At 53.4% G+C, this 24,857-nt stretch overlaps 1 protein-coding gene and 1 gene segment (V, D, J or C); both read right to left on the minus strand.

The window, feature by feature from the left end:
- LOC104364755 (T cell receptor alpha chain MC.7.G5-like) overlaps positions 1–16,844 on the minus strand; it is a 117,933-nt gene extending 101,089 nt beyond the window's left edge. The window contains exons 1-2 of the mRNA XM_042787181.1: positions 16,796–16,844; positions 15,630–15,910 (exon numbers count right to left, since the gene is read on the minus strand). Of these exons, the coding sequence (XP_042643115.1) occupies positions 15,630–15,910; positions 16,796–16,844 (330 nt within the window). The remainder of the gene's footprint in view (positions 1–15,629; positions 15,911–16,795) is intronic.
- Positions 16,845–21,742: 4,898 nt separating this feature from the next.
- On the minus strand, positions 21,743–23,759 carry LOC122152779. The segment is given in 3 exon segments: positions 21,743–21,785; positions 22,893–23,214; positions 23,708–23,759. Coding segments are annotated over 3 exon segments (417 nt in total).
- Positions 23,760–24,857: the final 1,098 nt, after the last annotated feature.

Here is a 24,857-nt window from a genome sequence, read left to right on the forward strand (position 1 = left end):
AGTTTGTAGCCATCCATTGTACTCTTACAGTCATGTGAGACTTCCTACAAAGCTTCTGTGGTTCTTACGACATTATAACTCTCAAACTCAGCACGGATCTCCAGTTGCCCCTGTTTACTGCCCAGACCACATATGTTGGTACATATACACTTGAGTTGGCTGAATTTAGGGTTCCTGACTTTGGAAAGGGTTGGGGAACATTCCTCACTGAGTTGGTAGGTGTGCTCACCCGCTCTGTTGCTTATGAATATGCAGATGTCACACCTTTGGACACTACTTGCCAAGTTTATTAGTTTAAAGCACAATTAATGGAGTCAGTCAATCTGCTAGTGAAGATTCTCCTGCCTCTTCTAGATAGGTAGATCTCACCACTCCCCAAGAGGCTGTATTCATCAGATAATGTGATTGCAGAAACTAAAGCCCTGGCAATGACACCGGAAGAAAAAGATCACCTTGGCACCCCTCCCTTTCACTTACACCCCCATGGACTCTGAAGTTCTGCTTGAGGTTGCACAAGTCTTGAATTATGTCATTGGTGAGACCTGGAAAAGAAGTAAAGAAGGAGTCTGTACTTTTTACTAGTGATGGCAGACTCTGTGAGACATCCTAGATCTTGACTTCTGACAAGCAAAAAACTTCCCTTGACTGTATATCAAGCCAGCAGATGGATGTCTCAGTGCCTCACAGCAGAGTCACCCACTATCAGCACTCACTGCTTCATTTGGTAGCTTTTAATGTATGCTGCTGGTGCTGTTCCTCCCTGTGAATCTGTGCCATTGGTTTTCTCCTCTGCCATAAATTCATATTTGTTGCTGGTTGGAATTTTGAAGGAAGGGGAGTAAATTGTTAACATGTTCACTTGGGTCACCAGCAACTATGGCACCTCTTTCTCCAAGGTGCTGTCTGTTTGCTCTTGACTCCATCTTCCTCTTGCATGGCCAGTTCCCTGATGTGTTTCTCCAAGGCCACCTGGCCAGTGACTTCTACACTGAGGGAGAACAAGCCATGATCACTCCAAGATTCCACAAAGGTCAGGGCTGGTGGGGGCATTGTGATGGCAGTGGACCAGGAAGAGGACTAAATTGTTCTCTTTGAACCCAGCTGACAAAGATGTGCAGAGGAATAGATCTGGTACCAGGAATCAGGGCTCACGAGGAAGGAGACACCGTGTTTCCCTCCCTCCTTTCCCCTGTCAGGAAAGGAATGTTTTCTGATTTTCCCATTCGAAGCAGGAAGATTTTGCACCATGGGGGACAAATCCCGTTGTCTTTGCCAAGCTGGGATGGTGAGGAACCCACTCTCTTGTCCCTGAAATGGCTCTGAGGAAGCACAGGAGGAAAAAGGACCTCTCAGAAGCAAGAGGTGCTTGGGTCCTATGCTGCCATCCTAAAACCTGGTCTTGACAAGATGGGTTGCAGTGCCCCATGGGCAGAGTGTCCAGTCCCAGTGCAGATCATTAGGCCCCAAGGTGTGGGAGCAGCAGGTAGGTGCCCTGCCTGTCCCCACACTGAAGAGGAGGCAGGCTGCACTGAGGTGCCTAACTCACAGCTAGAAGGGGAGGAGGCCTCTTCCCACTGTGCCCCACTGGGATGGGTGAGGAGGTTGAGCCAGGCCAGTCAGGCTGCAAGAAGTCAGAACAGCTCCACAGAACTGTGCAAAGCACAGGGGCATGCTCAGTTCATGGGGGGAGCATCACCCCTTCCTTTCACTTACCCAGGATGGGCAATAACCCCATGCACATGGTGTTAGCGGTCGCAATCGCAAATAGAACTTATCTACACACAGCAGATAAGCAGGCACTTCTTTATTCCAGCGCTGGGGAGCACAGGGGATAACTCCGCCAAAGACATGTTCGCCAACAGGTACAAAGCACAACATATTTATACACTTTTTCAGCAGAGTCATAGTTACATAAGATCAACAAAATTCATAACGTTTAAGTTGACCTTTATAATGATTGGCTTTTAGTTACCTCACCTTACCTATATTCCTATTTTACAGAAATCATTGGTCTTCCTTACTGATTGATTTAAATAGAATGAGGGAAGGGTAATGATTAGCATATTCATGTTATTTCCTGGAAATTATTATCATATGCAAATGTCCCTAACGCATGCGTGGTTATACTGGACGGGGGTCCTCTGGTGGTTGTCAATAGTCTTTCTCACTGTGTCTGCTGACTGAACTCCATCCCTGCGCATGCTCACTCCATCTTTGGTTAATGTTCACCTCTCCCTTGGCCGATCTTCCCAACCAAACCAGTTTTCCTCTGGTACCTATTGTTTCAAGTCAAGATCCATAACCAGTACCTATTGTGTTAATTCAGAGTCCATAATGATTGTTATAGTGTTCAAGGCACACAGCATACTAGTTGCTTAATCCTAAGGGCCTCAGTGTACTTTATATTCTCAGAGCTACTGTAGCTTCATGTCAAATCAAAATCATACTTTTAAACTAAAATCAAAATAATATTCTAGGATTCAAACTGTTTTATTAAGGTAACTGCAACAATGGCAGTCCACATGGCCAGGCCCACTCTGCCTTGTCTCTCTCCAGCTTCTCTCTGCCTGCAGAACAGCTCTGCCCACATCTTCCCCGTCTGTGCCTCTGCCACTGGAGTCAGTCCTAGTTGCACCTAGGCCCTCCCTTGGTCTATGACAACAGTAAAGGAAAGAGGTGGGGGCTGAAGGAGCAGAAACTGGAGCTGTTGGCACACTCCTGGTGTCTCTCACCCTGCAGGGTGCAATAACAGAGCATGCACTTGGCAGGAAAACCTCGGGTGGGCAAAAGACAAGGTGTTGCTCTGGAGCCACCCAACCTTCCTCTGAGGAAGGACTGCAGGGTGCTGCTGGGACTGTGGGGCTGGGCCTGGGAGTGGCACGTTGTCCTTTCCTGAGGCCCCTGTCCCATGCTGCTGCAGTGCTGTTCTCACATGGAATCCTGATGAGCCCAGATCTGCTTGGAGATGGCATCCCTAGCCAGATGTGCTCTGTTTTCTGCTCCCTCCACTCTGGCCCTGCACCCTACTCCTCCACTTGCTCCTCCATGCTGACACTTCTGCTGCCTCTTCCCATCAAAGCCCTCCCAGACCCCATAAGCAGCAAAGGCAACAAAGGACAGGTGAGATCCGGGATATGCTTGGTGATGAAGCTCTGGGATTGATCTGTAGGCTCAAGCCCCCCAGCTCATCCCCCAAAACTCATGTGCACAGTACTCAGCAGGACCAGGCTTGTTGGGGCTCCTCAGCACAGCAGGGATACTCCTGTCTGTGTGATCATCTGACACAGCAGGAACCCAGAACTCCCCCTACAACCACAGGTTGGGGCACCTACTGAGACTTGACACACTGCCACTGTCTTGACTGGTACCACCATTTTGGGGAGCATTGCCCACTCCACAGGGGCCATCCACCCTGCCTCTCCACAGACTGACTGAATCCTTCCCCTTCCTTCATGGGTGCTCCAACACGGCCCCTTGGGGAGGGGGTCCCCAGGACATGGGTAGGAAAAGGGAGTTGGAGAGGGTAGAAGAACCCATTGATACTGGAGCCTTGAGGCTGCGAGAAGCAGCAGGGGAATGCAGGGCCAGGGGGACCTGTTATGCAGTGGGACACTTGGAGCTGCACCAGCATGGTAGGACATGTCAGGTTCCCTATAGCACCCAAAGCCATGAAGGGATGGAGTGTTGTTCTGGCACAGAGCACCCCCCATATCCTCCTTGCTGGGATTCTCTTACAAAATTCCGTTCTGGCCCTCAGTGGACACACATGAGTGTAGATGCCCATGGAGCCAACAGTAACAACACAGCGAAGACACTATTCATCATGTCCAGGGGAAAAGATTCTCTGCAGCTCAGATCCTGCTCTTGCACTATTCTGGTGCTCCCTGAACAACATAAGGTCTCTAAACTCAGTTCAACTATGGCTTTCCATGTTCAAAGTTTAGTTCTTTAATGCTAACTGTGCTTCTTCCTAAACAAACCTCTTTCCCTGTCACTTGCTGCCTGTGAGAAAAAAGGAGGAAAGAACATTAAGGACATGTTCACGGGTTTGTGTGTGCTTGTGGGAGACTCTGCTGCTGCTGCTGCTGCAGCACGTCTATGCCTGTTTCTGAGAAAAGCCAGCCCAAACTAGTCTTGAGAAGACTTCCTGCAGCCAACCATAAAAGACCTGGCTGGATTTAACTCCCTTGCTTCCAGGTCTGCCCTGGCCCTGCCTGCGTGTCAAGCACTGTGCCCTTTTCCAGCTCTCTGGTGCTGCAGAAATAGGCGGCTGTGTCTGCAGCTGCTGGCGAGAGCACTTCCAGGGAGAGCTGGTTCCCAGAGGGGTCTGCAGAGCTGGCGACTCGCGTCTGTAAGGATGAAGCAATGTGCTGGAGTCCTGTGAAAGGATACTGCAGCACTACATGCTGCAGGTCACTGCCAGGAGTCTGCCAGATCTAGTCCCAAGTATAGCTGCTATCCATGATGGGCTGTTGCGGATGGAGTGATGCACTTCACTCGTAAGAGAGAAGTAGCAATTCATATAAAATAGTGTTTTAACAAAGTTTAACAGTAAATGCAACAGTGGCTTAATAAGATTTGATGGCAAGGTTCACTTGATTGTTACTGCATAGAGGACAGTGTCAGACAAAACTGTCAGGAAGACTCTCCCGATAAGTCATGATGTTCAGACAGGACCCCCTTGCTTTCTAAACTTCTCCTCAGAGATGATCCTAGGTATGACTGCATCCAGTCCTAGTCCAAGACTTGGTCAATGGTTTATGTCTAAAGGATTGTATGTGTGCACTCATCACCTAGCTAAGACTTCAAAGTTTTGGCATGCTTATTCCCAATTCACTTATCGAGTATATGAAGCAATAAGGATTCTCTCAACCTTGAAGAGTAACCTTGAGAGGCATCCCTCTCTCTGACCCCAGGCACAGTCCACTCACTGACTCGCCACTGAGATGCGCTCATGATGCGCTCATCAGATGCGATCCGTGAACATGCAGGAGGGGACAGCAGATGAGGAAGCTGATGTTGTTCAGGCACACCCCAAGTGTCTCTCACTGTGGTCCCTGAAGGGTGCAGTAATAGATCGCACTGTCCCCCAGCTCCAGCCCCGTGATGATCAGCGTCCCAGAGCTCTCGTCAGCCTGGCAGGAAAACCTCTTGCGAGCAAAAGGGGCTGTGTGGCTGTAGGAGCCTCCCCGGCCCTTGCTCTGCAGCAAGTACTGCAGGGGTCCACCAGGACGCTGCCGATACCAGGCCATGTAAATATAGGAGGCGTTGGAGCTGTAAGTACATCGTAAGGTCCCAGTACTCCCTGCTCGCCACCACACTGTAGACCTCATCGCCTGTATCTCATCACCCTGAAATGCACCTGAAACAAAATCAGGGTTGTTGCATCACTGCTTTGCTCTGACTGGCACAAGGAATGGCCCACAAAATGGTCAATGGAAGCAGGCAATGGCATTGCCAGGCAATGGTGTTGCTAAGCCCAAACGCTTTGGGTGCCCCAGGGAAGAAGGGGACCAAGGGAAGGCAGAGAGGGGCTCAGGGCAGGCAGAGTGGCCAGCCTGGTTGGGTGTCACAAACACACTGAACCACATCCTCAGAATAAAACACTGCATTTGGGACTCAGGAGATGGAAATCAGCAGTGCTGGGAAAGGAGCTCTTGCATAAAGGCCAGGACCACCTGCAGTGCAGTGATGGCCTTTCCCTCATTGGGAAGAGTCCTTAGCCACCTCAGCACTTGACATCTCCAAACCTCGTGCACCCTGTGCTGGGCCCAGCAGGTTTGTGTTAAAGCTCAGCTGGATTTCCTGTCCCCGTGGGAATAGCACAGAAGTAGCGGGCAGAGTCCCGGGGGTGCAGGGCCTTCAGGGACAAGGAGGACTGGGACTGGGAATTGTCCCGGTAGACCGTGGCTCGACCCTGCACCGCTGCTGCGTAATTCTTTGTAGTACCCATGTAGTTGATGTAGGACACCCACTCGAGTGTGCCACTGGCTGCCTGGCGGTACCACCGAACTGCATACGAGCTGAAATCAAAGCCGGATCCACGGCAGGAGAGGAGCACTGTGCTCCTGGGCACTCGCAGCCCTCCACCAGCCTCCACCAACCTCGGCTGCGCCCAGAGCCCTGTGGATGGAGAGCACGGGCAGCCGGGCAGGGCGCGCCCCTGCCTCGGCCCCTTCCCCGCCGCCCCCTGCCCCTCTTCTGGCAAAGCGCTGCGACCGGTGCACCAGGGCTGAGCCGTGCCTGCTCCCAGCACTGCGGCCCGAAAGCCGCCCTCACCCTTCGCCCTCCGTCTCTGCCTCCTTCCCCAGCCCCAGGCTTGCTGCCCTCCCTGCCAGGCTCTCACCTGCCGGCTCCAAGGCCAAGGCCAAGGCCAGGAGCCATGTCCCCGGCCTGGTCGCCATCACACCCTGCTGCACCTAGGCTGGCCGGGGACGAAATGCCCGGTGGGAGCCGCAGAGGAGTTGAGCAGAGCTGCACCCAGGATCGCTCCCACCCGCCCCACCGGCTCGGCCCCTTGCCGGGTCAGCGCTGACGTCTGTGCCCGCCCCCAACAGACCCAGCCCCCCGGTGCTGCGGCCCCTTCGGGGCAGGAGGCAGGGGCCCACAGCGGGGCACGCGGGCCGGGCCATCGGCACAGCCAGAGCGCGGCGTCTCAGCTGACGGAGGTCCCTGTCCCCTGGCTCCCAGCATGGCTCCGGCCCTGCGGAAGGGGGGGTCGGCCCCAGCACCAGGGACGGACTGTCGGCTGGCATCATCCCCTTGCAGGACCCTCCCGGTGCCCCACGCCCCCAGCCCGCCCGGGCCTCACTCCTGTCCCCTGCCCGCGGGGACCGAGGCACACTGTGCAGAAACTCCCCACCTCTCTCCTACCCACTTGCCCCATGCTGCTCCTTTCCACACTGCAGAGCTGCACTTCCCTCACTGCCACTGCAGCCCCAGATGCCCCCAGATCATCCCTCCCGAGTCTTACTGTATATTCTTGCCCTTGTTTCCCCCTGGGCTGTATGGCTGTCCTGTGGGTGACATTGGGCTATATCCACTGTGCCTTCCACATCAAGCAAACCGCAGAGGTGGACAACGGGAAATGCTGGTAGGGAGGTGCTGGGGCTGCACTGACCTGCTTGAGCCCTCAGGAACTGAGTCTCCTTGTTCTTCCTGGGATGGGAAACAATCCCATGGACATGACAGTCCACATAGCCAGAACTGCCCTGTCTTACCTACCCCCACCTTTCCCCATGTTTGCCTTGCCTGTACCCCTGACACCCCTGCCTGTCCCACCTTCACCCCACTCTGTGCTCCAGTCAGAGCCCTGTTACTCACTTGGTACTGGTCTGTCCTGTGCCAACCCTGAACACAAAAGATGAGTGGTGGTAAAGATAAAGTAGTTGGAATTACCAGGGCACACTTGGGTGTCTTTTCCTGTCATTACTGCCAAGACACAAGAAGATGTCCTTCAGATCCAGTGGGGTGATGCCCAATGTACTGCAGTTATGGTTAGCATTTTGGGAAAATGTCTTGTGGGTGACAAGACTGATGTGGCTGCAGAAGGCTCCCAAGCTGAGTCCTGCCTGGGCTCTGTTCTGCCCAAACCAAATTGCCTTTGAGTCCCCAGTGCTACCAAACAGTGAGCACAAACCTGGGGGAACCCCATCATCATTATGATCATCCTCATCATCTTCATCATCTTCATTGTCTTTGCCTTCATCTTCCTTTTTATCATTTTATTAATCTCCATCTTTTTCAATCATCATTATTTGATGCTCTCAGGGCAGTGTTAGGGTGTACCTTTTATTACTATGTAGAGCCTCTTGCCTCATGGGCCGCAATAGTATTGCTCGCGTAGGTATTTCTTAGTTTCACTATATTTTCTTTAGATTTTCTCTTCATTAGTATTTTCCAAATAAATTGACTTCATGCTGACTGGGGTGTGGGAGGATCTCATCATCTAACAATATGCAGCACAGAGAAGGATGCCCTGCCCAGCACTGAGGCATTAAGGTAAAATCTGCTTTCCTGCTCCTTGGTTGTTCTGCAAAGAGGAGCAAGATGAGGGTCTGTGGTCCATCCCGTAGCTGTGTCAATGGCTAGGGATGACCAGGAGCAAAGCAGAGACATGGATTCCCTGGCTCTCACTACAGCTGGGTCAAGACCTCAGCCAGGATGCTGTCACCCAGCAGCACTGGGTTCTGCAGTGTCAGCTCCCGGAGGAACCAAGAGCAGGTAAGGATTGATGGAGCAGCTGGACGTTATGTCCAGGGATCTTGATCATTTCCTTGAGGGGTGTTGGCTTCTGTATAAGGAAATGAGGAAAGCTGAGTGCCTGAGCTTATTTGCAAACAGTCCCAAGGTCCTGTGTTTCTAAATCCCTGGTCTGAATACCTCTGCATAGATAGAGTAATTGAGAAAAGTAAGGAAAAGCTGGGTGGGAGATGTTGGGAAGGTTGATATAAGAAGGAGAGATTTATTTCAGGGATGAGAGCACTGACAAGGATGGAAGGTGCAGAGCCTCACTCCTCCTGTGCTGTTCTTGGTGATGCAGATTTTGCATGAGCGGAAATGGGGCTTAGCTTAACGTGGTGTTTCAGAGCACAATAATAAATCGCAGTGTCCTGGAAGGAGACCGTTGCTATTTCTAAGGGGGCTGTTTTATTTTTGTAGACCACTACAGAGAATTTGCCATTGCGGAATTTGTCATTCCCTGAAGTTCTAAATGCTTCCAGGAGAAATTTGAAGGTTTCCCCAGGGAGTTGGCGGTACCAGAAGAAATTCAAAGTGCTGTCACTGTCCTCCGTAGAAGACTGGCAGGGTAGAACCACTTGCTGCCCAACTGTGGCTGACACATTGGAGAAGAATTGCTTCTGGGGGTCACCTCCAACAATACCTGCAACACAGGCAGAAATGTGTCTGCAGAGCAGCTTGTTTCCTTCTCTTGCTTACTCTGTGTTTAAGTCTGTGTTTTCCCTAAACCTTTCAGTCTTTCCAAAGAAAATGAAAGTTCAGATATTTACTTCCATCACCCCTCTGTCACCCCTCTTGTCAACACAGACCTCCGCATAGCCTACTAAAAACCGTGGAAGACAATAGGAAGTGCGCAAATACACCCACCTGACTGGATTAGCAGGACACATGCTGACACAACCATTGTGAAGGTGATTTTTCCTGGCTCCAGAATCCCTGTCCTTTGGGAGACTCTCAGCACACTACAGAACAAGGCAGTCTTGGCACCACAATGAAATGGCTGCATCCTGCTGAGTGTCCCAGAGTGTGTAACATAGTCACGCATCTGGGCTGAGGAGGGCAAGAATGAGGCCCTTTTGCCTTTGCTTGCCTTCACAGCAGAGAGTGGACAGTCTCAGTGGCTTCCTGCACTTTTTCCTGGGTTTCTCTTTCCGTTTGTAAGATTTACTCTGTGAGGGAACATCTCTCCCTTGCTGTAAAGTGTATCTTCTTTTGTATGGTCTTTGATGGTGGGACGGCTTTTTAAAGCACAACGGCTCCTCACAGTGTTCAGGGCTCTGGGAAACACAGGTGTAGTGTTTATTTCAGAAGCTTCAGGTTTCTCTTAGTTTAGCCGCTGTTGTTCTTGAAGCAACTCCAAACAGTATTTCTCACACGTGAGGACTTGGAGACAGGGGGAGAAAGCTAATAAAGGGGAAAGAAAGGTATTTTAATGGGTGAACATATAAATTCCTAGAGCAAGGGGATGGAGTCCTGATTCCCATGAGTTGGCTCAGTGCTGGCTGGGGCACGGCAGTCTGATGGGGTAGTGTAGTGGGTGGATCTGCAGCCCCATCCCCAGTGCAGCTCTACACCTGCGCAAGGCATAAGGGCAGGGATTCAGGCTCCCCTGCTGCTGCTGGCACAGTGAAGAGGGAAGGAACTGAGAATGGGACAAGGACAGGGGTGGGAGGCACAATCCTGGTGTTTGGAGCCAGTGAGCAGAGAAGTGCCAAGGAGCAGCCCTGGCACTGGAAACAACTGCTCCTGAGTTTCCACTTTATCTCTCTCCAGCCTCCTGGCAAATCCACAGCCTTTGCTGTGTTTCTCATTTTGGTGGGTACTCTGCATACAATGGAGAGTGGAGCCTTCAGTGGTGTGCATCTAATTCTGTAGTAATGTACTCTGTCAGTCAAGGCTGCAAGGTGAGGCTGCCCTGTAAATCATAGACCCTCAGCTGAAATCTGCCCAGGTGGTGAACATGCCCTGGACAAAGGATCCACTGTTCTTGGAGGACCTGGCAGTGCCCAGAAGGTACCTGGGCTCACTGCTCCCAGGTTATCAGTACCAGAAAAAGAGGGATTTCAGTGCATGGATGTGACGGTGTAGGTGACTGCAACAGACTGCCCAACCCGTGTGAGCACCTTGAGAATGGGAAGGAGCTGGTTTGATGCACTGCCTGTGGAAGGGTAACAAGGTGCCCGTGCATCCCCCTTTGGACACCAGGGCAAAGTTCTGCACCTGAGGATGAACAGCCCCACGCACCAGTATGTGGAGCAGAAAATGACCTGGATGGTCCTGCTGGATAGCAAGTTGACAACAAGCCAGTAATGTTTCTTTACCTCAAACAAGGAGCTCATAAAGGAAATCTCGTCCTTTTGGACTTTCTAGCACTAGGGACAACAGCTGTATCTTGGGCTGGTGAGGAACAGATAGGTGACTTCCAGCTATGCTGAGGCACTCTGAATACTGTCATACTGAATTAAACTAAGAATCAAAACCAGTGTCCAACCATCCTTGCTGGGGCCTAAAATCAGCAGTATTGGACTGTGAGCTTTTCAGGAGCAGGGAAAGGAGGGCTGAAGATACAGAGGGTTGCATTTCAGTGCCAGTGCTGTGTGCAGTTTTCTACCAGGTCTGTTCTGTTGTTGTTCAGCTGTACTCAAGCTCCTTCTGGCTCTGGCTGTTCTGCGGAGCTCATGGACAGAGCAGTGGAGCGTGACCCTGCTGTGACCAGCAAATTCTCTCAGGATGAGTGACACACAAGGAGACAAAAACATGCACATGTTTATACACACTGGTCTACAATCATGCAAAAATATGCACAGACAAACAGTTGCACAAATCCAGCATGCAGACAAGTGCAAATGAGAGAACACATGCATAAACATGACCAACTGTGCACTCAACTGGGCAAATCGTGGGGACAGCCCTAGCTGGGATTCTGAGAAGCATTCGAGGGAAGAAAAAGGCCCTAAACATGCTAACAGCGTTGTCCAGATACCCAGAGAGACTGCATAGAGAGTGGAGGTGTATTGGGAACCTTGTGGAAGACACAGTATTCGAGAAGTCACTGATCTTGGGCAAGACATGTCTGCTCTTTTGGGCTTTGCACTAGAGGCTTGAGAAGCCTGTACGTTAGCATGAATAACTGCTGCAAGGGAATCTGCTGGACTGTCCTGTGCCAGCCTGTGCTGTGCACTGGTTGATGTTATAACAGGAATAACCTTCCAATGTGTAAAGAGATGTACAATTTTCTTTTTGTTATACAAAATAAAAGGCACCACAGCATGGGAATGAACCAGAAGCTCTTTCTGGATGGGATTTGTGCAGTGTGTCTTGGGGAAATTCACCTGAGTCTGTACAATGCTGCATGAATCCAGAGTTCCCAGCGTCTAAAGGGATGTAAGGTTTACTCGCTATCTATATTACTCTTTATATTCTATGTTACTAAACCAGACATTATGCCTTTCTTTCTGAGGTCTGGAAAAGAGTCTGCACCACATCTCTCCCCATGCCTCCCTCCCTGGTGTAGAACAGGAGGAGGCAAAATAGGTCAGCAGAATTTTCCTCGGAGCAGTGTTAAGTGGGATAGGGTCAAATCCTGGAGGTGGGCCACTCTGTGCCAACAGACCCACAAAAAAACTCAAAGGTATGACCCCGCCTGACATAATTTACTTGACTCCTCCAGCATATGAGCAGAGTTCTCTGCCCATGCTGATGTGTTTTACACCAGAAATGCTTGGGCCTTTTCCTGTCATGCAAAAGATGCCTTCACTGGGGAATGTGCCTGGCATAAAGCAGGAAATTAAAAGGCAGAGATTCAATAAGGCAAAAAACAGCCCATAACATTAGTTGTGATGTTTTGCATTCAAGATAAGCTTGTCAGAAAACAATCACCTCTGCAAGGAATGCCTCTGTTAGCCTGGGGCAGTAAAGGTCCAGGATAAAAGCCAGAGCAGCTCCTTGTTCTGTCATCCACTTCTCTTGCTTCCTTCTCTTTGAGAACCAGGTGAGTCTGAAGTCCGTCTTCCTTCTCTGCTTTCTCAAAAAAGGAGGTGTCACCTCAATGGACCTCTCAGCAGACACCAGATTTGTCCTATGACAGATCCTGGGGCTGCTTGTCACAGGAGAGTGTCCTGGGTTGAGTGAATGGTGGAGTTTTTTTTGGTGGCAGGGGAGGGGGCTATTGGGGTGGCCCCCTGTGAGAAGCTTCTCGAAGCTCCCCCAGCTCCAAGCCGACTCCACTTCTGTTTGGGAACTTGAGCCAATCAGCTGCGCCTCTGCGATCACGTATTTAAGAAGGGACGTGGTGACGGGCAGTCGGACTTGTGAGGAGGAGTTGCTGCAGCTGCATGAACACCAAGGTCAGTGGAGGAACGGAGGAAGAAAGGAGGGGGGAGGTGTGTTGGAGCAGAGACCCCCCTGTATCCTGTGGGGAAACGGCAGGGCGGCCCCCCCTGCCACCCATGAAGATCTACAGTGGAGCAGACATTGATTTATGGCCTGTGGCTTCTGCTCAGATGATCAAGGTGCTGTGCCTGAAGAAGGCCGGAGCCTCATGGGAAAAGGCAGCCCCACTGCTGTAATTCAGTGCTGGGAGGATTGCAGCATGTGGCGGAGTCCCACGCTGCAGCCCGTGTGATAGACTCCAGTTGGAGAAAGTTAGTGACCCACAACGGAGCAGTGTGGGAATGGGAGGAACTCATACTGGAGAAAATTTGTGGAGGACTGTCTCCTGTGAGAGGGGGACCACGATGGAGCAGGAGGAACAAGTTCCGGACACTCCCCTCACTGAAGATGAAGGAAGTGGCAGCACTGACTGCACCCCCCATTCCCTGCCCCTGTGCTACTGGAGGAGGAGGTAGAGATATCGGGAGCAGAGCTGAGCCCGGGAAGAAGGGAGGGGTGGGGAGAAGGTGTTCTCAAGATGTGGCAATGCTTCTCACTGTCCTACTCTGTTATGTGTTGTTAGTGTCTGTAATAAATGTATATTCTTTTTTTTCTTCCCCTAACGAGTCTGCCTTTTGCTCCTGATCATAAAGGGGAGAGAGAGCTGCTGCATTGTGGTTGGCTGCCAACCAGGCCTAAACCATGACAGAGAGGGATGAAGTTAGACATGCAGGGAGGCTGGGACAGTACTGAGGTGGCTTCTGGACTCAGGGATAGACAGAAGCTCTATAGGAGCTGGTAGCTCTTTTTGGGCGTAGGCATAATGAGGCCAAGAAGCCTTCATAGATCTCTGCAGACCCTCCACCTCTCAGCCCTGCAGGTTCTTTGGCTCCCTCATGGTGTAGTGACAAGTTGCTCTTCATGCATCCCCATGTTTTTCTTCCTCCGTGCCCTTTCCCCCAGGTGCACCTCCACCCTCGAGACATGTCCTGCTCCGACCAGTGCCTGCCATGCCGGCCCTGCGGCCCGACCCCGCTGGCCAACAGCTGCAATGAGCCCTGTGTCAGGCAGTGCCAGAGCTCCACCGTCACCATCCAGCCCTCCCCCGTGGTGGTGACCCTGCCCGGCCCCATCCTCAGCTCCTTCCCACAGAACACCGTTGTGGGCTCCTCCACCTCCGCCGCCGTTGGCAGCATCCTCAGCTGTGACGGAGTCCCCATCAACTCGGGGGGCTTTGACATCTCTGGCATTTCCAGCTGCTATTGTGGCAGAAGGTGCCCCCCCTCTACCCCCACCACTAAATCTGCTGGTGACAGCTGGGAAAAGGACCCCCAGGAACCCAGAATCTGATATCAGACTGAGGTCACAGCTCCTGGCCATCAAGTTTAGTGAGGCTGAGCATCCATTGCTGTCCTTCCAAAGGAGGGCAGCTGTGTCTCTCTGCAAACATGACAAATGTCTAACTCCCTGGCCTTCCATTCTCTCACATCTCTGTCTTGTCTTCTGGTTCTCTGATGTCCCAGGCAACCTGGGACATCTGCTGACCTCTCTTCTTCAGTGGGGCAGGCAAATGGATGCCCATGGCATCTCCACTGTGGGCAATCAGTGCAGACTTTCCACAGGTGCTGTTGCTCTCCCTGCATGGCATCTTCCTCTAGGAGTGAACTCATTTCCCACCTAAGTGTCCATAAAGTCCTCTGCATCCCAGCCTCTAACTCCACATAATATTTTTCTTGATGGACATTGACTCAAAATGCCAAGGAAGAAATGCATTGTGTTGGGTGGCAGGGGGCAAGGGGAGGGCACAAGCAGAAGAGGAAGGGGAGGGTGGGACACATGGCAGTGGAGACCTTCCAGTCACTGTCTCTTGGTGATTAGGGAGACATACTCAGCTTCTTGACAGCCAGTGGACCTTCTCCTACTCATCCTCCCACCTGTCCCCATAATGAGGGGGTCTAAGCTGCACCCAAGGGCAAGGACAGCAAGGACAGGTCACCTCTCCACGCTCCATCCCCCCAAAGAGTTCCCTGCACGGCCCAGAAGTTACACTGATGTGGAGGGCTGAAGTGACTCACAGGCTGATGTTGAAATCAGCCTGGCCAGGCCACACAGCAGGGCCCTCATGTCTCTCACCCTCCCCCAGCTCCCACCCCACAGAGAACCCCAAGGACAGCCGCCAGTGCACAGCCCCTCACAGCTGCTCTGTGCTGCCTGGCCTTCCCCCAGGCACGAAGCAGCTCTCCCCAAGGCCAGCTCTTCTCCTGGCAGTGACTCTTGCCCACCTCTGCCTGGTGGGCTGCTCCCCCATTGACGCCTTGGCTAGAGCTGTACAGCCTGGTCCCTCTGCGGAAGAAATGAGGCAGGGCTGGGGGAATCCCCCGACATAGGGCATGAGAAGGGCTCCGAGGATGGACAGAGTGCCCTGGGGAGAACAGGTCCTCCGGATCCCAGCACACGGCCACGCAGCAGCAGCAGGGCTCAGAGGGTAGTTCTGAGAATGGTTCAGAATTGCTGTAATCACGTAATTCCAGGAAGGAGCACTGCCCCAAGGCATGGTTTTTCTATTTTTCATCTTACCCTGAACTCTGACCTCTGAGGGACACATCATGGAACAGGTACTCTAAGAGTCAGGCCCACAGGAAATCCTGAAGTAGTGACGTGCAACAGCAAAAACTATAAAAAAAGAACAGCAGCAAGGAACCATTGTACAGATGGTCCCAACCACCTACATTGCCCATCAGCTCACCAGAGATGTTGGGCATAATTACCACATAACCCATGGTGAAAACAATAGAACCTGAGACTCTTTCACCACCTTCTCCTTTCTCTCAAGCCACTGACACTGCCCTCTCCTGGAAGAGAATCTTGACCTGCAGATCCCTGGGTGCTCAGGTGACCCAGAGCTCCAGGTGAGAGCTGAGGGCCCCTTCCCCACGCTCAGCCTTGCAGACACATCCCCTCCCTCCCCTGGGTTCTTGCACAGCCAAGGAAGCTCCCTGCACCAGAGTGTCTTGCACAGCACAGAGGTACAAGGCACTGTCAGAGACCTCAACTTCCTCCAGCTTCAGGACACTGGATTTCCCTGCGGTGTTCAGCAATGTGGTGAAACGGCCGCTCTGCTTGGAGCCAGCTTCTGTGTGAAATGAGATCAGCTGGGGGCCCTGGTCTTTATTCTGCTGGTACCAGAATAAGGCCCAAAAATTGGAGATCTGGTATGTGCAGGTGGTTTGGAAGGTGTCTCTCTGCTTCAGCGTGACTTGCCCTTCTTGCTGGGTGACAGTGGCCTGCCCCATGATGCCTGGAAGAAAAGAAGGTCAGCAGCTCTGCAGGAAAGGGCTCTGGGAAGCAAACCAGGAATAGATGTAAAACCCTGGAGAAGAAGCCTGCTTGCTCTGTAAGAAAATCATGAGACCTGAAGACAGTCAGGTAGAGAGTGGTTTTGGGCAGCAGCTTTGAAAACTCAGCCTAGCAATCATCCTGAGGAGAGTTGTGCTCTGCCCCTGCTCCTCCTCCTTGGTCTCTGAGTGCCCAGAGGAGTAGGGAACAGCCTGTCATGCCTATCCTTAGTGTGCTGGGACCAGCACCCTTCCAGCAGGTTGAGGGACCCATGGAGCTACAGTAAAAAGATTCATCCTGGTTCCCCATCGCTGTCATCTGTGAGGGCTCCTTGCTCCCTGAATACATGCAGTGCTAAGTTGAAACTTGGAAATAAGGAGCACTGGTTGTGTTGACAATCAGGAGAAAACTGGAGGCCATGGCAGGTATGTGCCAGCCAGAAGAGCACAGCCTGAGGCACCCTATGAATGTCAGTGGGATGACAGTTTTAAAGTCCTGTAACAGATTTGACAGGATCCTATTTGTGGTGGAAAGTGTGAAATGTGGCATTACAGAGACAGCTGAGATGTCCAGCAGTGACAGCAAGTGGATCAGAAGAGAAACAGAAAGAGATAGATTGAAGGGGAGAGAAAAGATGGAGAAAGTGTCAGAGGTATCTCTCTCTTCTCTTCTCTTTTCCTTTCCAAAAGTAAGAGCTTATTCACAGAACCAGTGCAAGACCACAAATATGAGCAGACATTTCCCAGTATTTTCCCGCTATGCAGGGGTATTTCACCACATGGACCCGGTAAGGCTGGTGAGGGTTTCCTGGAGGGGAAGTATGCATTGATGAAAAGGCAGGACTTACCCAGCAGTTGCCCCAGGAAGGCTGTGAAGGCAAGATATCCAAGGGGCATGTTGAGACCAAGCTGCCCGTTTGCTGAGTGAGCGAGAGTCAGAAAAGCACCTGCCAGCCCCAAGATAACAGCGCTGCCGACAGCGACTCCGTTGGGGGAGCAAAGGAAGAAGCAGGGAAGAGAAATAATCTGTTCTTCCTGGGCCTGAAATGCTCCTGGTGGGTTTCTCCCCGCTCCAGCAGCAACCCCTGTGGCTCCCTCAGCCAAGGGCATTCTCAGCGTCTCCACAGTGAGGGGCCCTGGGGGCTGTGGGGGCCCCCCCAGTCGTGGGAAGGGGCTGTTCCCAGTCAGCTCGCAGTGGAGTCCCCTCCTCCCCAGCCAGAATCCCCTGCTCTTCTGCACCCCCACTGCTGGGCCATCTGGGAGGTCAGGGCTTTCACATCTTCCCCTGGGGTTGCAGCTCTCTGGGGATGTTGCTGTGTCTTCTGGCAACAGGAGCCTCCTCCATGTCTGTCACTTCTCCCTCATCCTTCCTCAGCTTCCTGGGAACAACGCCTCTCCCCCACACCCCCAGAAATAGGAGAGGAACCCCGGTGTGCGGCAGCCCAGGGGCTCTGGCTGTGTCTTGTGCTGGTGGGGTAACCTTCATGGCAAGAGGGGCTCCTGGCTCCAGCCAGGCTGCTGGATGCCATAAACCCCGAGGTGACATGACAACCTGTTCTGGAGGGGAAGGGGGGAGGGGTCAGCAGGGAACGGGATGAGGGATCAGTGCGTCCCCCAGACACACACCCAGGGAGCACGTGGGGCACCCACCAGAGTGCTGCACTGCGAGGGCTGGGGATGGGGCAGCCCTGCACCCCAGAGCTGAAGGGTACGCAAAGGATGGGGAGATGGGCAGGTGGTCACCCCGACTGCCAACCCCTTTCCAGATCAACTCCAGAGTGATCCCATGCACCAGTCTCAGCAGAGACACGAAAGCCTGTTCATTTTGGTTAAGTCTAATGTAGGCTTTGCTCCAAAAACCCTCCACAATGAGGCAAATAATGATCCAGGTAACAATAATGGCAATAATAAGCATATTCTCATGGAAGTGTTACACCTCCTTCTACAAAAGAATCTTTCTAAAGAGGTGGAGGTCCTAAGGCCAGCACAGTCTTTCCCCGGTGGAGAAGCAGTCTAAAGCTTACCTTCCAATGGGTTTCTGAGATGGATCTGCCTTCTTAGGCTTTACAGCAGATATAAGACATGTACAGGAAGATGAGGGTTTCTGCATTTCTACTGAGAGAAAAAAAATGAGCCATAGTCCTCAACCTACAACCAATTTTGCTGACCCCAGGGCTACATCACTGGGAGTCTCTCCTGTCTTAATATTTCTGTCTCTTCTCTCAACATCCCTAATACTTTGTCTGGCTTTCTGCACCAGGCTGCATCACAGTGTCTGCCCCCACACCTCCCTCAGCACACCTCTGGAATGTAGTTCTCAGACAATTGAAGAATGACACTCCAACCCTGCAGCCCCTGACTGTCCGTTTTAAAGCCTCCAGGCAGTATCAGCTTTCTCCCTCTATCCAAGCAAATGTACCTCATGAACCAGTATATCTACCCACCTGCCCGTTGTGGCCCACAGTAACCAGCAGATGATTGTTCATGGAGAAGTTGGGGATCCGTATGGCAGCTGGCCTGAGGAGGCACGGATGCATGCTGTGGTCTGTATATCACTGGGCTCTCAACAGTGATGCCACAAGCATGTCCTTCTCTTCATCTAGGAGTGAAACACCTTGTTGTCATAAAAATGTTATTTCACTCAACAGTAGAAACAATGAATAGAGTTGTCTATTTCTAAGAAAATCTCATGGAAACTCCAAAGATGATACCACCATTGATTCTCAGAACAGGCAGGATTTGCTCCATGTGACAAACCCTGACTTGAAGTCCATTTCATGATCCATAATTGGGATTTGCCAGCATCTGAAGGGGCATAACATTACCTGTGTTATCCCCCTTCAAATTAATGGTATTTTAATCAACACCTTATGGACCTGGAATGCCATTCTAACTGGACCCCATCTACACCCATGCTCAAACCACATGGATAAAACCAAAATAAATTCCTAATTTCCAGTATAGAAGTGCCCTGTTCTATCCAGTGCCTATTGCCTTTCCTTCTGTCACTACATTCAAGAAGATTTTTGCTTCCTGTGGCTTCTTACAGTTATCCTCCAAGTTTGGCTCCTCTCTTCATCCTCCAGTCAAGTGTTAGAAGCTTAAAAAACTCTCCTCTTGGCATCTAATTCGAAGGCTGAAGAAGGTAATTCCTCTCAGCCTCTCCTTATGTCTTGCATTATGGAATCACAGAATAGTTAAATTTGAAAGGGATGTCTGAAGGTCATCCAATTTAACACCCTGCTCAGGAAGGCTCACCTAGAACTGGATTGCCTGGACCATGTCCAGATGGCTTTTGAATGCCTCCAAGGATGGAGGCTCCACAACCTCTCTGGGCATCCCATGCCAGTGCTCCTTCGCCCTCACAGTCAAAACTAGTTTTGTGATGTTCAGATGGAGCCTCATGTGATTCACTTTGTGCCCATTGCCTCTTGTCCTGTCCTAGAACACCACAGGGAAGAGCCTGGCTCCACCTTCTTCACATCCTCCCTTCGGATGTTTGTGGGCGGTGATGAGAGCTCCCCTGAGACTTCTCTGTGCTGAACAGTCCCAGCTCTCTCAGCTGGGATCAGCTCCCGAGAGTCACTGCAGCCTCTTCATCATGCAGAGTGGCCCCTTGCCTGGCTGTCTCCAGTCCGCCTGTGCCACACAGTTCCCAGTGAAAACACACACACTCTTACACCCTCTGGAGTCCCCTTGTGACACACTCCCATTTGTGCATCCCCCAGATACCAGCACGGGTCCCCAGCCCCTAGAACAGCCCTGCCTGGAGCGAGGGCCCTCTTACCCACCACCAGGCTCTCCTCCTTCTCCCTGGCTAGGCCACTCTGACGATCACAAGCAAAGAGCTGTGTGAAATCACCCACTCCTCACACCATCACCACCACACTCCTGGATCCCTCAAACATTGCCATGGCTCAGTAACATCAGCCTGTGATTTGTTTCTCCTTCTCCAGTTGCTGGCACCCAGACCTTGCTTACAGCTCTGGCTTAAAATCTGCTGGCAGAGACCCACAGCTCCTGTGACCAGTGACCTCTTGTCCAGTTGCTGGCACTCAAACCCTGCAGCACATCCCTGGTCTATCCAGGTAATGGCACCCAAGCCTACAATCCCTACAGCATTTGACTTTGCCCAGTTACTGGCACACAGCTCTCTCTTTCACACCAGTGACTCCAGATACAGAAGCTCACATTTGGGAAGTTATACAGGAATATGGATAAAAAAGGATTAAATAAGAATGTAATGGGGACTATAGTGGTCAGGCACAGGGCTCATCCCAAAAAGTGCACTGACGAGCCCCTGCTTATGTGTCACTGGCTCATTTCAGGCTGCCTCCTCACTATGGTCTCACGTGCTTCTCCCCAGTTCCTGCTTTCCACCCACATTTCACCCTTCACCTAAGCATGCCTCCACACCTGTAGCCTAGACACACAGGAGCCCCCTCAAACATCCCAAATCTTCATCTCCCTCTTGTCAATTCCTTCCAAAGCTCAGCCTGACCCGCTTCAAAGCTTCACCTGCAGTTCCCTGATGGCCCATCGAGCAGAGGCTGAAGAGCTCTGCCCTCCCTCCTCCTCTCCCTCATCACTTACGCAGAGACTGGGCTCACCGGTGCCTCCTTTATCACTTTCCCTTTTCCCCGTCCTCCCCTGTGCAAGCAGAGGGCACTTGGTCAGACAGCCTCAGTGAACCATCCGCTCTGACCTTCCACCTGCCCTGACAGTGACCTCTGGTGAAGTTCCTCAGGTGAGCCAGTTCCTCACCATGCTGAAAGGCTCCTGTCCCCAGAGAACACTGGGTCCCTCGAGTCCAGGCTCTGGGGGGAAACCCCATGGTGAGCTCAGTCTTTGAAGTGTCTCCCTGCAACACCTGCAGCAACACTAAGCCATGGCTTTCACTTTCCAGGACGCCTGAGAAGTTACAAAATGAAGGAAACGGGAAAGACAGGTTGAATGCGTGCTCAGTTTCCGATGGAAGGTGAGTGTAAAAATACACTTAGGTCACTTGAAACGTCATTCTGGAAAGAGCTCGTCCACGCTCCCTATTCCAACATATTTATTCTTTGCTCTCCCTGATGTCCTGCATTTCCTACCAGGTCCTGCATACACCCTCACAGGCCTTTGTGTACAGCTGAGCATGAGGACAGACCTGAAGGCCACCTCCAGGTGGGATCCAAATCTTATCATTCTTTCCCCATCCAGCACGAAATGGACTTCTCATCCACCTTTCAGTACCTCGCAGAGGTATTTTTCCCCAGGGCCAGAGGCTGAGCTTTCTTTCTCACCTCAAAAGACCTCACTGCCAACAGCCACTGTCATGGTTTACTGAGCTGACACCACTCCAGGAATTGGAACATGTTGGCCTGCCACCATGGCTGCTCTTGTCAGCCTCCCCCACAGCTTCCCCACTCCAGGGACAGCTCTTTGCTTTCCAAGACAGACTGAGCATAGCAAGAGACATGTGCACAGAGGGACAAACTAGATCCCAGAAATGCACCCACCTATCTCAAGGTTGGAGACAGACCCTCTGCAGCCCCCAATGTACTCCTTGTTCCCTGGTAGAGTCTGAAGGGATGCAGAACCAGGAACATGCAAAGGCACCAGGAAGCAGGAGTCCGACTCCCTATCCCCAGAGGCATTTCTCTCTCCCTTCTCTGGGGCCATGGCTGATGCTCTTCAAGGGAACCAGCAGTGGGAAGAGCTCCTGCAGTGAACATCCACACAGAGTCACCCCTGTTGGGCACGAAGACATCCAGCACAACCCTCTGCTTCACAGACATCTCCTCCCCATCCCTTCAGGCATCACAGTCATCCTCTTTGTGTAGCAATGACTGAACCCTGTAGGGTGAGAGCAGAATATCACATTATGAACTTGTTTCTGAATGCATGAGGTTTGGACTCCATACATGTTCCACTGGAAAAGTGTTTGGGGGTTGTGCGAGACATGGGATGCTGAGGGGAAGGAGCACAGACAAGCAGAGGGAAGGATCAAGGCAGCTTGTTTGGGAGCGAGTATGGGAAGACAGATGGAGGCAGGGATGAGAGCAGCTGATTGCGTGTGAACACGTGTCTGATCCGTGTGCTGGCCTGGCCACGCCTGTTGCTCTGCCTTGTTTGTCCACCTGCCAGCAGTTCCCTGCAAACCCAGTGATGAAGTCCAGCTGGGGCAGGGAGTGCGGCTGAGCCTTCCCTCTGTGCCTCGGAAGCCCCTGACCATGGGCTTGGAACTGCTCTGGCAGCTCCTCGAGCCACACAGGGCTCCATGGGGAGCGGCCGGAGCCCACAGTCCCTTCCCAGAGGCCTCCTTCCAGCTCCTTGGGCAACGCAGCAAATCTGTTGCCGACTCACTAATGAGGGAGGAACCTGGCATCCCTTGAGGCTGTGGTCAGGGTGCTCTATCGGGCTTATAGGGAAAGGTTTTGGTAGAAGAGGGGCTGCAGGTGTGGCTGCTGTGAGAAAATGCCAGAAGCTGTGCCAATGTCGGGTAGAGGTGGGACCTGCCGGCTCCCAAATGTTCCACGAGGACTGTCTCCCATGGGAGGGACCCCAGGGCGCAGCAGGGGAAGTGCGTGAGGAGGAAGGAGCCACAGAGACAACGGGGGAGGAACGGGAGCCAACCCTGCTTTGCCATCCCCCTGGGCCACTCGTTGGGAGGAGGCAGAGAATTGGGGAGCGGAGCTGGGCCTGAGAAGAAGGGCAGGGCGGGGGGAAGGGCTCGCAAGGTTTGGGGTTCAGCTCCCCTTCTCCCGCTCGGATTTGATGGGCCCGAAATTGCCGGGGCCCGGGGCCGGGCGGGGCCGGGCGGGGCCGGGCGGGGCCGGGCGGGGCGAGGCGGCCCCGGCGGGTGGAGCGGCAGCGCCCCCTGGCGGCCCCGCCCGGGGCTGTCCCCGCCCCCGGCCCCGCCCCCGCCCCCCCCCGCCCGGCCCCGCCCGCGGCGGTTCGTGCCCGGCCGCAGCCCCGGCTCCTCTCCCCGTGTGCCTAAGGGCGCAGTAATACACCGCCGCGTCCCTGCGCCGGGGCCGGGCGAGCCACAGGGCGCTGGACCGGCGGTCTGCCGCCACCGACAGCCGCCCCGGCGGGTCCTGCAGCTCTTTGGTCCCTTGAAGACCGCCAACAAGGACTCTTGGGCTTTGGCCTGGGAGCTGACGGTACCAGAGGATGTAGTCGTAAAACTGGATGTTGGTGTGTGAGCTGTTGATGCTGATTCCAGTGCCCTCGGTGGTCTCTGCCGACGGCTCCTGCTGCACCTGGGCTCTGCCCACAGCCACTGATGAGGAGAGAAATATCAGTCCAGCCCTGCCTGCTGTTTCCCAGATTATATCCCACAAAAGCAGTCAGAACAAACAGAGATGAGAAGAGTTTCCAGATGATGTCAACATGTGCATTAATAGACATGTCTATTAACAGCTTGTGGAGACATGAATGCGTGATGCATAGGTGGAATGGTGGAGTCATAGAAGAAAAAATGTGGGACCAAGGGAAGAAATAAAAGAAGTAACAAGGGGAAAGGGAGGACACATGAGCTATAGGGAAAGAAACAGGAAAGCAAGGATACAGGTTTGATTCAGGAAAGAATACAGTGACTGGTTTTCTGAGGGAATGTGAGAAGGTGCAGAGGGAGGGATGGAAGGGAGGATGGTTGGTGGGTAGAGGTCGTGAGAAAGCCAAAGGGGATGGCAGCCTCGAGCGACTTGCTGAGGTATGGCATGGTACGCCGCACCCCCGGGCCAAACCCCCCTGCTGCCCCCATCCCCGCGCACCCAGGAGCACCGCGGCCAGCCCCGCCAGCCCTGCGCCCCGGCCCCGCCGCATCCCGCCGCTCCGCCGCCCGCGCCTCGCTGCCCCCCGCCAGCCCCGGCTCTCTGCTCCGCCCGCCGCGCCTCCTCTCCGCCGCCTCCGCTCCTCTCCGCCGCCGCCAGCTCCGCCCCGGGGCTGAGCCCTGCGCCGGCGCCGCTCGGGGGCTCGCCCGGGCTCCGAGTGCTCAGCGGCTCTGCACGGCCACCACTTGGTCTCCTGGCAATGCCACTCTCTCCCTCCTCCAGCAAGGGCTCCCCAGCAAGAACCAGCCTGCACAGCGCCAGCTGCAGCCTGGGCCAGCAGCAGGGCCTGGGCCCAGGAGATGGAGCAGCTTCCCAGAGCTCTCCCCGAGCTCAGGGGCTGCAAAGAGCAGCCACTGCTTTCCTGCCGCTGGCAGGGAGGAGGCGGAGAGCCTCCCTTCAGCTGCCTCTCTGCACTCCCAGCACAATGCCTACGAGGGCTCTGCAGGCAAAGCGGGGCTCCGGACAAGTGTGCCCGTGGGCGTGCGCGGGGGGCAGGGGCCCAAGAGGAACGGCAGCGTCCCAGTGTCGGCGAGAAGGGACCTCCAGAGCTCCTCGACAGCAGCCCCCGCTCTCAGCAGTTCCCACTCCATCGGGCCGCTCCCGGGGGGCGATTGCCGAAACTCCCACGGAAATCCATCCCAGGGTCTGCTGGCTGGGCTTTGCCCCACCCCTCACAACTCCTGGAGCCCGGTAGCCCAGCCCCTTTTCCACCCACCTTATCCTCCTCTTTCTGAAGCCCTTCGCCTCCAGTTCGGTCACCAAGGCAGTACAAGAGAGGCTGGAAAGATCTGGCTAAACTCCAGCTACGCGCCTGCCCTGCCCTTTCTTTGGCCGCAGTGCCCGCTCCCTCCTGAGAAATCAGCAAGGTTTCCCTCGGAGACACCTCCGAGAGCGTCATCTGAGAAGCAGCTCCACGGAGAGGGGAGTCAGCCCTGGCTGAGCTCTCCCAGCAGAGCTCCCTGGCACTGAGCTCCCCAAAGGTCGCTCAAGCGAAGGAGGGAAGCCTTGGCTGCCCTGTGTCCAAGTGGGACCTGAGCCCAGGCGGAGAAGCGGTCAGGAGGGGAGATGGGCTCAGGAGCTTTACACACCC

Source organism: Tyto alba, unplaced genomic scaffold (assembly GCF_018691265.1).
Source record: "Tyto alba isolate M040663 unplaced genomic scaffold, T.alba_DEE_v4.0 Super-Scaffold_12, whole genome shotgun sequence".
Classification (NCBI taxonomy): Eukaryota; Metazoa; Chordata; class Aves; order Strigiformes; family Tytonidae; genus Tyto; species Tyto alba.